Source organism: Charadrius vociferus, unplaced genomic scaffold, assembly GCF_000708025.1.
Source record: "Charadrius vociferus isolate BGI_N301 unplaced genomic scaffold, ASM70802v2 scaffold90, whole genome shotgun sequence".
NCBI classification, from domain to species: Eukaryota; Metazoa; Chordata; class Aves; order Charadriiformes; family Charadriidae; genus Charadrius; species Charadrius vociferus.
In genome coordinates, this window is record NW_009647222.1 from 1,749,835 (window position 1) to 1,761,693 (window position 11,859).

General features: G+C 49.3%; 1 protein-coding gene across 1 annotated transcript in view; it reads right to left on the minus strand.

Moving 5' to 3' along the window:
* Positions 1-4,749: 4,749 nt before the first annotated feature.
* CECR1 (cat eye syndrome chromosome region, candidate 1) overlaps positions 4,750-11,859 on the minus strand; it is a 19,149-nt gene continuing 12,039 nt past the window's right edge. Inside the window, exons 4-9 of the mRNA XM_009879633.1 lie at positions 9,907-10,034; positions 8,688-8,778; positions 8,274-8,382; positions 7,145-7,302; positions 6,077-6,279; positions 4,750-5,153 (exon numbers count right to left, since the gene is read on the minus strand). Coding sequence (XP_009877935.1) covers positions 5,045-5,153; positions 6,077-6,279; positions 7,145-7,302; positions 8,274-8,382; positions 8,688-8,778; positions 9,907-10,034 — 798 coding nt within the window. The 3' untranslated portion in view covers positions 4,750-5,044. The remainder of the gene's footprint in view (positions 5,154-6,076; positions 6,280-7,144; positions 7,303-8,273; positions 8,383-8,687; positions 8,779-9,906; positions 10,035-11,859) is intronic.

Below are 11,859 nucleotides of genomic sequence, written 5' to 3' on the forward strand. Positions count from 1 at the left end.
ACCCCCATCCTCCCAGCACCTCCCAGCAGGCCAACTTTAGCCTGCTCATCCCTGTGCTAAGTGCCTGATCAGGTAATTTTCCCTTCAAGAGCTGAGACTTACCCATGACTCTACTAGGAGCTTCCCATTTACATGTTATACATGGATGGACCTTATGATTTCTTCTGCAGGCACATCTGGCAACAGCTGTATCCCCTAATACCCCCAGAGATGGTCTGTCTGCCCTTCTCACACCAGCTCACAGGAGATTCCCTCTTCTTCCCCTGTCTACACTGTACTTTGATGTTTCCCCCACCCCCTTTCATAGCTGCCTTTAAAGACAAGCAAAACAGGCTGTTGCCCACAGCCTTCTCCCGCGGGTTCCTATGTAAACTTTGCAGCTCTGTTTTCCCTGGACTCCCAGCCCTGTCATCACCCCCCTTCCTGACCTTCTAACATCCCCCTCAACTGCAGCCCTACCTTCGGTCTCTTTTCTTACCACAGCGGCTCTAATGGCCTGAACCAACCCTCCCCCCCTCCCTTAGTTTATCTCTTCTCTTTCTCTGCTGCAGCCTGCTCATGGAATGATGGACAAGCTAAAGGTTGAGAAAATACAGTAAAATGCCTTTCTTATCCTGTAATGACCAAGGGGGAGGACACAGCCTGATAAAAATGACAAGCCAGAAGAACTGAGAGCCAAAGCCTTCATCTGCCTGTCCCTCAGCGGACAGAAAACACTTGATAGACCTGCCATGATTGCAGCTGCTGCAAGCCTGGAAAGAAAGGAATTAAGTACTGAGCCAATTAGAGCTACAAGTTTCTGGCCAAAGAAATGTCTTTCTGCTACCTGTGAAGAGACTAATTCAGAGACCTATAGAAGAAAAAGCTGAAGTGGTATGAGCATCAGGAGCTGGTGCAAAACACCTCTATAGCCTTGTGTTTTATGGCCAGAGGGCCTTCCTTAGCATCTGGCATCTGCATAGTCCCACTGCAGTGATGGAGGCTTACATGACATATAGATCCAGCTGCTCACTTGGGCCTGTCTCTATTTTCAACCAGCTACTTTACTCCTCTGTTTTTATTGGCATGATTTTTGACAGCAATGACGAGTGCTGGATCAGCCATTTCCTGCTGGTGAGTGACCAGGAGGCAAACATTTCATCTGCTAAAGTGCCCCAAAGGCGGTCTAAACTGCTCTGCAACAAAACACTGCTAGACTTGTGACATGGTGTGCTGTGAACAAAGCTCCATCCGCCTCCCATTTAAATAAATTGGACCTGAAGAGGCCACAGGGAGAGACCGATGGGGGACATAACAGGCATGAGGCTTGCTGTATTCCTATAGCCACTTGAAGTAGGCAGCACAGAAACTTCTATGGATCTTCTGCTCTCCTTCTTTGCTCCTGAGTATGGATGGAGACCAAAGGAGGGCACTTTCTGCCCTGCTCAGCCTCCCACCACCCTTGTGGCTGCCTACAGGCCTGCTCGTGCAAATACTTCCATCTCAGGCCATCGGGTTCTCCAGCTGGTAGGAGAGGTAGCACAAGCAAATTACATCCGTCGGGTGGTCTCTCTATGAAAACCTGGCCCAGAGCTGGATGAAGCTACCAAGTGGTTTGGGGAATGGGGGGCTGGGGGACCTGTGTCATGTCTCTGCCAGGTGGCTCGGGCTTGACTCCACAGCGTGTTAGCCCCTTGGATCAAATTGCCCTTTGCACCACGCTGTAAAGACATTTCGGACCCCCTCCCATAATCATACTCCAGGTTGGGTGATGTGAAACATCCCCCCCCCTTCCACTGGGCATTCCAGATTAAAACCTCACACGAAACACAGGTGTCCCCAGTTCTTTTTAAGAGAAAAAAAAGGAGGAAACCCTCCACAATTAAAACAGGTTTACAAATTTAAATATATACTATGTTGTGAAAGAGGCAGGCAAGGAAGCGTTAGATGCAATGTGTTTGCCAACAAATGTGAGCAGGGAGCCACGGTGCTGAGGGTAAGGGAACGGACTGGCCGCAAAATCCTTGTAATGTTGCTGCGAATGCTAACAGCTGAGTCTCAGTGAAGCCCCACAGCCAAATTTACCCGAAGCTTTGGGGATATCTGAATGGACCGATCTTTTTTTAATGGCTGTGATTCAGCCTAAATCCCTCTGCCTTTGCACACCTGGAGTTAGAGAGGTGGAGCTGGCCCTCTTCCCATCTGACTCTAAGGCTCTAAAAATGGTTAAAGCCCATCTACTGCCAGAGGACTCTTGGGAAGCTGCAGTCACCACACATGGCAATGCTCTGTTCAAGCAGGGATCCAGGGAAGGCTGCATCAATGGAATCAGGCATCTCCATGCAGTTCAGGTTTGCGTTTAAACATACGTGATCAGGATGGGAAAGTTTCTGCTCTCTGACCTACCATTAGATGGATACCTTCAGCAGAAGTGGAGTCACTAGGCTAGTCACAAATGCAAACGTAGCCCTGTAAGGTTAAGTTTCACCTTTCTGAGGGCTTCATCTGAAGATCACCTCAGCCCTGTACAATTTTAAACCCCCAGTGATTTCTGTGCTGTAATCCCCAGCAGCATCGCTCACTGGTGGCTCCAGACGCTGGGCCACATCACATCACTGTTCCTGATGCAAAGTAGGTAAATGGCCCAGTGCACAACAGGCTTTTCATAGGAAGGCAAGAACGAACTGGACACAACAGGTAAACTGGTCCCAGCAAGTGTTTGGCAGAGAAGATCTAGCCCTGCTGCTAATGTGGGTAATGAGGAGGGAGGATGACAGGTAATCAAAAGGCCATTGGTAGTTCAAGCCCTCAAGAGACCATGTGCATGAAGAGCTGAAACCTTCCTACTGTGGCAGAAGAGGAAGGGACATGGGTCAAACTGTGTTGAGGAGCTCAGCTCCTCCTACACTGGCTCTGTAATGATTAGCTTCACCTTGGCAGCAAAGAGGCTCACTTAACTTACAGCAAATAAAAGAGCTTCCTCCATCCACATATAGCAAAGCTGAAAGATCAGGGGGCTCAGGGGGACATGGCTTTGTGTCACTGGTTCGCAGCCATTCCACCCGTTTGCAGCGGTTTTCCTCAGCAGCGTTACAAATAAGGCATTTTGCAAATCAGCATTTATAATCTGACCGTGATCAAAGCCTATCTTGGGGACTTTAGACCGAGCTCTGTATGCAACATCCATGGAGGAGGAGGAAAGGTGGCTCTTACCCTGGCTCCTCCTCCAGTAGAAAGCTCATCCCAGGACCAAGTCTGCATCGAGGGCCAGTAAAGGCCAGCAGCTGCTGGTGCTTCAGAGGAAGGTCTGGGGCGTGTGGGCAGAGAGAGCTGGAGCAGAGGCAGCTCTGGCTGAAAAGGGCCAGGGTGTGAGGTGTGAACCCACTCGGTTAGTGAGGTGTGCGGCTGGGTTCTCACTTTTTTTGCGGTTTGTGTTGCTGGCTTTTGCAATGTAGACCCCTTTGGTTTGTTGTGGGTTTATTTGTGGGGTTTTTTTGTTGTTGTGGGGCTTGTAACATAGGTTTGTCTGTTTGTTTGTTTGTTTATTTTCCCCTGGCATAACTAGAGCTGAACTTGCAGCCTGTGAAATGTGGGCAATTTAACATGGGCTGAGCAGCTTGATCCACTTCTGTATTAAGTCTATTTGCCTCCTGCTAAGGTGTTTTAACCAAGGTCAGTGGAAATAAACACTACAGCCAGGCAGCTTGGGACAATTAGCAGAAAACATAAAAAGAGCCAATTTGCCCGAGCTGGTCAGATCAGGAAACAACAGCCCTCGCAAGTCTGAGGCTCTGAGGAAGGAGACATCTTTCAGCAGTAACTTTTGTAAATTCTCCCTTGGCTGATGCAAACCAGCATAGTTGTGCTGAAGTCAGGGAGAGGTGCTGGTTGATCCTGTGTGCTTGGGGTACGTGTGGCAAAGGATTTTGCTGAATTTCTTTAGCATCCTGATTGAGATTTCTTTTTTTCAATCTCCCTGCAGCTAGTTCTTCTCCTGATATTTTTGATGTTGTTAAGCAAGGGAATCAGCTTGTTCAAACACTATTTACTGTGTAGTTGATGCAATACCTTTTGCCAAAGAACTGGAAAGTCCTACTAGAAAGGTCCAAGTGAACATATCAGACATTCACAGTGTGACAGTAGTTCTCCACCGAGGTGAAAATCTGTCTGACAGGCTGAGTAAGGCTGCATTTGCACCCTGAGTTAGGCTGGTAGTGGAACCCCCCGAAATCGAAAGGCGCTTCCTACAAATGAGGAGGCTTGTATTAAGCCCCCCCCCCCAGTGCAGGGGGACAGTTTTAATTAAGCTAGATCAGGGTGTGTTTTTCTCAGATGAAAAGTGGTTTAGCTTCCCTGTGACCAGAGGACAGGAAGAGATTTTGCGGGAAAAAAACCTGTTGGCAAGTGAGGTACCTCTTTTTGGCTTTATGATCACTGTGCAACCAGGCTTAAATGTTCTGGGAGCAAGTTCCATCAGCTCATTTCCAGCCATGGTAGGTCCTGAAATAGCAGACATCAGACCTATGACTGGTTCTTCGACCCAGCGGTGCTATTTTGGCAGCAGGCCCAGGGTTAAACATAACAAGAGTCATTTTCAGTCCTTGCTCTCCTGAAGGTCAGTGGCCCAAATGGTTGGATGTTTGTCTTAGCTGTTTCCGGACAAGGTCTGCATTTTGTAACGATAAGGCGAAATTCAGAGATCCTCATGTTGGCAATCTCCTGCTAACTCTAATTAGAAAGCATGTTTTTTCCTGAATAAGGATGTCAGGATTTGGTCATCAACAGTTTTTAATTGTTTCGACTATTTTGAGGGGGTGTTCTTTTGTGGCTGCAATAAAGGCTCACCGCTCCGTTTTACCTCCAGTCCATGACTTTCACAGGATAGCGCAGCTCATTCTTAGCGTTAAGCCCATCAAGCCTAGTTTACCAGAATCGCCCATTGCCAGGTGAGAATTTGAGGTTCATTCATCTGCTCAGGTCACATGGAAGAAGCAGTCTCCCTCTTAGCAATAAGCCTGGCTTGCTCTGGCTTGCCAAATGCCTTCTGAGGTGAGTCTTCTCCCCTCTAAAGCTCCCTCAAAAAGCTATCAGAGAGGTCAGCCACAAATTGGTCCCATTTTTTCTGCCAGACCTCTTTGGCCTTGGATTTCTCATCCGGTAGCATGGCACTGTATCTGTGAGGAGGGGAAAAGTCAGTATCAGACAGGAGACATGGGGGCAGCTATTTCAAGCTCAGTGGCCAAAATGAAAAGGCAAGAAGCAGCAACAGATTAACCCTTGCAGGACAAGCCTACAACGTGTAAAGAGTCTTGAGCTCGTGCCGGCTGGGCTTACGCTGGGACAAGAAGTATCATGGCCATATGAACAGCTACTGAGTCCTGTACCATGAGGACAAACAGCTCAGTCCGCATAAGCTGGAGACTCGCTGGGTTGCACCTAGTGACTAGCACAGAAGAGACAATGCTTCTGTCGCTTTCAGATGTCCCCTGGGCTTGGTCCAAATTGGTGGGAAATAAAACTATTTGTTTTTTCCCTGGCCATGCGGGGACTTGGGATTAGCATGAGGATTGGCATGGGATTTGGCAAACAGACAAGAGTCTAGGAATGTACAGAAAGACCCTGGGCACCATATCCAAACTATTTTGGGACATTCAGAGCTGTCCAGATAAACAGAAATAGTGGTTAAACATACCCAAACTACATGCTGGTAGATTGTTTTCCTGTGTTTCCCCAGTGGGCCGTGGCAAACACCACAGCAAGTCAGACTTCAGCAGAAATAGACAAGTGATACAAATAACATTTCTCCCATACCCAGAATGAGGTGCTGGAAGCAAGTTCGCAAAGGATGGAAAAAGAGGAATAAACTAAGACACTGAGCTAGAAGGCAGCACTCAAGGGCACGGGAAGAGAAGCCTCCGGGGTTGCTGTGTCCCACCCTCAGGGGAGACACACAGAGGAGACTTCGGATTAACAGAAGCCCAGTTCATGCGGCAAAGGAGACTCTGCGGCCAAAACCTAAATACAGAGGGTTTCCAGGGAGCAAGATAATGGTCCCCTTAGCATCACTGTGGCTAGACGAGACAGGTGAGGAACTTACTTTATGGAGTTGAGTGCAAGTTGTTTTAAGGTCCTCAGGTCGGCATTCATCCCTCCAATGCCCATGAACACCTCGTAGAAGTCATAGGAGACACCCTTTGCCCCAAAGATAGGTGGGTCATCGGGGCTGATCACAATAGGGTGCCCTTCAGCCATGAGGTCAGCTGCGGGGTGGGTCCGCAAGTCAGCTACCAACAGCAGGACCTCGGTGGGGAAGGGTGGGAGACAACATGACGTTGGGTTATTGCTGTAGCCGTGTTTGCAGTATGGCACCCGTCACACCACATGCCTGCTATAGCTGCCTGTGTCAGCAGGTAGTCATCAGGGAGGAAAAGCCTCCAGAGGGCTGTTCAGAGCATGTTAGGAGTTCTGCTCTGAACTGCTGCAGAAGGAGCCTACTTGTCTCCACTGACTATAAAAGGAGATTGGTTTCTTAAATTAATCACCTAAATCAAGGCCAGTGGGGTGAAAAACTTCTGCTTATTTCTAACAATTCAGCTGTGACCATTTCAGGAACAGTCTTTTAGTTACATATTTGCCATGACATTTAGCTAAGGGCATCTGGAACTGGTATGAGGGTTCTCTCCTTCAAGGCTCACACCGGTACATCTCTACCGGAGAGCATCCTTTCTGCTGCACCCAGGGGACAATGCGCACCACGCTAATGTGTTGCAAAAGAGTTCCCCCTGGTTATGAATTCTACAAAACCAAAAGGACTCACGGTTGTTATCCCAGCTTCTCAGCCTCTGGCCCTCCTGGCTTTGAAGTATTTTCTATCTCTTTAGGCACCTCCCTGGCTCTGGGCCTCATCTCCTCCAGGGAGGACTGCCTTCCCAGGTTCCTCTGGGTAGGAATTTAAATGTTTTTGAGCTGACTGGCATTGTAAGCCTTATACATAAACAGCGTGTGTCTATGTAGCAAACTGCAGTGTAATGTGGTGCAAAGGAAACTGAGCCAGCCTGTGTACAACAAAACATGTAGCTGACCCCAGCTCCCCGCTGCTCCCAGCTGCCATGGTAAATCCCATTCCAGTGTCCCAGCCCCAAGACCTAAGCTCTTATCAACATACCTGGTTGGAGATGGGACAGACTTCTACAGGAATATCCCTCTTCAGAGACAAATTTTTGGCTACTGGGTGTTTAATGAGGGCAAGTCCGTGGCCAATCCGGCTGGTATTCAGTAGCAATGCATCCAGCACATTATTGTCTACAGAGGTGCCCTGCCAGTCTGAGCAGAGACAGGTAAGAATCACTGCAGTGCTGTGAGGAAATATATCTTCGCAAACTGCTAGATGGTTTTGATAATAAATGTTTCAGTTGCAAGGTGAGAGGGTTGCTCATGCTCTGAGTTTCCACTTTGCATTTTCAGTGAAACAGGGATCCAAATCTGCCCAGGACATCGCCCAGCATAGAGATACCCACTCATCTCATCTGGCTTTCAATGTCCATGGTATTGCTCTTGCAGCTAAACTAATTATGCTGGTCTCTGTTCATAGTCAAGGGAGAGGAGTAATAATTTCTGGGGAATAGACTGTGCATTAGGATGAGATGTATCACTCCTTAGAAGTGCCTGTTACTGTCTATGGCTATAAAGTGAGCCTAGGGTAACTAGTTCAGATGTAGACATCTTCTCTATAGATGTTAACATGCAATAAGCATAACACACAAGTTAGAATCAACTGTCATGCATGGTTAGGATAAATCCCACCCATACGGACTGAAGAATATATTGCCAATAATAATACATATCCCCAGGAACAATGGGCAATGACCAGTTCCTTTGATGAGTGTATTCGGTTAAGACTTGAGGCTGGCTCAGACATTCCTTCACCTTAAAATGTAAAACAATGGTTGAGGGATTCTGCTACCGCTGTGGATGGGAGGTGAGTGCTGCTCCGAGGAGGAAATGGCTACCAGCAATAACTCTTGCAGCGTGACTCCGTGTTACAAACAGGGCAAAGACACTGAGCAACATGATGCCTACAGTCAAGAGCGGGGAGCAGATAGGGAAGGTGCCATGTAGGGATGCTACAGCAACAAGGTGATAACGGGAGAAGCATAGGGAAAACCGATGACACACATGCATGCATACACACACGTCCCATCATCTTGATACAGCCAGTCTTACTTTTTTGTGCTTTGCAAGACTTCACCTTTTGCCTCTGCAAGCAATAACAGGTCTTGAGCCCTCATGCTTACCAGTCTCCCCAGCATGGAAAAAGTACGGCAAGTTGACCCCCAGGGAATACGGGATGGTCAGGGCATCCTTCAGGTCCCATAAAGAGTGACCTTCATCCTCATCACCAACCTGGGGGGAAGAGGAAAGGTATTTTTGAACATGCTCTGGAAGATGATGGGACTTACAGTTATGTATCACTGAGGTTCCAACTGTATTGAAAATGCAATGCTGTGGGGTAGGGAGCTGATTCTTTCAGGCGATTTTGTCAATTACCCTCAGCAAAATCCTTAGCTGGAGGATTTGCAATTCACTTACACTGATTTCAGTACAGCAGCAGAGGATCGGGCTCTGGTATAAAACATATGTCATATTATACATGTAGTTCTATTGCACCTGTAGGGGTTAACTCAAAATCACAGAAGAAATACGGTTACCAGGTCGAAGCCTGCCAGAGTGTCTGGGAAGCGGGCTCTGAGTGCCATGGCAGTGACTACGGCTTCTTTAATCTGGGAAACGTTCAGCATCCTAAAGAGCAAGAGAGAGAAAGCAGTGCAGAGGCTCACTCCCACCGGGCCTGCCGCCTTCGGGTTTGAGTTGTGAAATGGGGCCCCCAGGGGAATTTCCAAAATGTAAGTAGCTCCTGAATCTGACAACCAGCTTCAGGTCTCCAGAGTAACAGCAGCAGAAAATTGATATTATGAAAGTAAACCCCTGAATGACCAGGAAATGCCTGGCTAGACCTTGCTGTCACTTGAGTTGAGGCACGCTTGTCTAAGACTCACTGGCTTTCCCATCTACCAAGCAGGGAACACAACAGTAAGGAGAGAAAATGTGTAATTTTAATTTTTTTTTTCCTCTTGACCGTTTTGCTGGGAGGTGGGACAGTAGCTGCATTTCAAGAAAGTTTTAAATTTAGATTTGTTCCAGCCCTATCGGACCTAAACATCACAGTGCATTTTGCAAGCAGACTCTCTCCATACCCAAGCTGGCCAGAGGCAAGCCGGCTCTGAACTGGAAACAGCATCGTGCCGAGCCGGAGTAAGTGCTGCTGAGAGGTCTGTTATATTTACTCAGGATCACCTCACATGACTTCGTGGCATCTGGCTGACTTGGAGAACAGCCTTGTGCCCGACTGTGAACAGCAGCACGAACATACCGTACAAAGGCTGTCGGGAGAACGGCGTTTGCAGGGTCCCACAAGGACCTTTGCAATACCGAGTGCCCATACTCGGGCACTGCTGTCACTGCTTCAGCTTCTGCAGAGAGGAGGAGTATGTCCAGGCTCGGTGAGACAGCACACAGGGCTTGGACACGCATGCACGCAAGCAGCCCTCCCCTTGCTCATTCCCGCACCCTGGGCTCACAGACGCTTGTCTCTCCAGCGCACACCATGAGCTAAGCCTGGTCGCTTCGCACGTACGCAGACTTATATAGATGATTTCTCATCCTCAGCCTTTCACATGTGCCAGGGAATGCTTCAGGAGTCAACACCCCAGGTCTGACGACACATGCAGGCATTGCTAACCAACTGTGGAACTTCAGCCCAGCCCTCAGCATCTCTTCTCCTGGCCTGGACCCCTCTCTCCCCACCGCCACCTCTGCTGTAGCACATCTAGCCAAGCACAGCTGCTCTTAGCCCCACTCAGCCTCTACCTGTGTGCTGTAAATATAATCTTGGCTCCAAGAAAGTCAGGGTGTTCCTTCACAAACTGCCTGGTCACTTCCCGATAGGTTGCCACAGACCATGATTTGTTGTGCCGGGTGCCATCCAGCTCATACACCTGCGGGACGAAAAGCACATGGCAAGCAGAAGTTGGATGAGGTGTTTTGTTGGAGGGTGGGAGAGATGAACTGAAGAAAACCTTGGGAGAAGCAATGTGCTGTGGTCCTGGCAACAGGGCGGAAAAAAGTGGTTAAGTCTGTGCAGAACATTTTCTTCTTGAAGCCTTTACCAGCTGGCAAGAACCAAAGAATGGTTTTCCTCCCTCCTATGCGATACAAGAAACAAGTTGTCCATGTTCAGACGTGGCAAGCAAAGTGCCCTTGAGTACCCAGAGGAGACCATGACCTCTTACTTATGTCTGTATCAAATGCTGGAGCATTTTGTCCCGTCTGGCAGCTCACACGCGCTCTGTGCCTTGCAGTGGCAGTCTGTCAGCCAAGGCAGCCCCAAGGCACGCGAGGGCTGAGCTCCATAAGCTACCAGCTGGGCTGGGCTTCTGCTCCCCTCTGCCAGAGGTTTGCTCCGTGACCTTGAGTCAGTTGTTTAGTCTTGCCACGCTTTCCCAGTTCTCTGGCTGCAAACTGGGAAAAATAATCCTTTTGGCACGCCCTGTCTCATCAACTTCGTGAGTTCCTCGCTACCAGGGCTCTACATGGAGCTTGTGCCCTCGTTTCAGCAGGGGTGTAGACCCTGCATGCCCCGATTGATACTAACCCACAAAAGCCCTGCCTGGCGTCGCTCACGAATGGTGGCAGAAATCACTCCATCTGTTCCCTTCATATCCTTCTCGCCTTTCTTTTCTCTTTCACCCTTCTCCTCCACCCTTCAACTGGTCCACTCCACCTTCTTACTTCCCCTCCGGTGCTGCCCCTTGCAGCGATGCCCCTCGCTAAGCCCCCGCGCTCTGCCAATGCTGTGGCATCCCCCTTTGCAGGCACCAGCAGCCGCGGGGCGGCCGCAGACACTTAGAGGGAATTTTCCCCTGCTGCAGCCCATGGGAACGTGAGACTTTACACAGCTGAATTTGCAAACACAGCTGGGTTTGGGGGCTTTTCCACAATGTTTGCAGTTTCGCACTAAATCCCGACTTTCATTTACTTTACTTCAGGGGCAGCTTCTGGCTGGCTTTGCTGCAAGGCGAGCTTTCGCAGAGTGTCAGCGCTGTTGCCTGAGCCTTGCAGAGGATCTCCAGCCACACAAGCATCTCGCTATTCTCGTTGCACCCTGCTCACCTCGACTTTCATGGTAAAGCCTTTCCCTTCCCTCTCATCCCCGTTCCAGCCTAGCAGGCACTCGGCTGCCCATCGAGGCCGGCAGCCCAGGACGGCCCCGGCTCCTTATACCCCTTGGAGCTCTACCCAGGCTGCGGGCAGCCTGTCTGCCCTGTACCTCGCAGCGCATCGCGTAGCCGGCTGCAAGCAAGCCCAGGGTGGCTCTGGAGGCTCCCACGCCTAGAGCCAGCATTAGGGGCTGGATGGGAAGCGAATTTTCCCTGCCAAGCCTCTCTTCAAAAGACATTACAACCATGTCTAAGGGCTGCCGGTAAATGCAGGGTATTTTCCAGTCAGGCCCACGCGCTCGTATCATGGCAGATACTCTTGGCCTGGAAACCTGTGTGACCTGGGGAGATGCCAGCACTCGCACTGTCTCACAGCACAGGAATTTTGACATTGCTGTTGTTTTCTCTTTCCAGGTACCCCAAAGACAGATGGTGACTGAGTTCAGAGCAACTGGCTCATGACTAGCCCCCAGCAAAGTAAAATACATATAAGCTTTGTGGTCTTTTCCCCCTCCCTTTTTTTTTTTTTTTTCTTCTCCAAAAATTAGGGCTTTGGGCGTGGTGCTGTGGGTAAACTGGCTGAGTGTCTGTGGGCCCAGCCGAT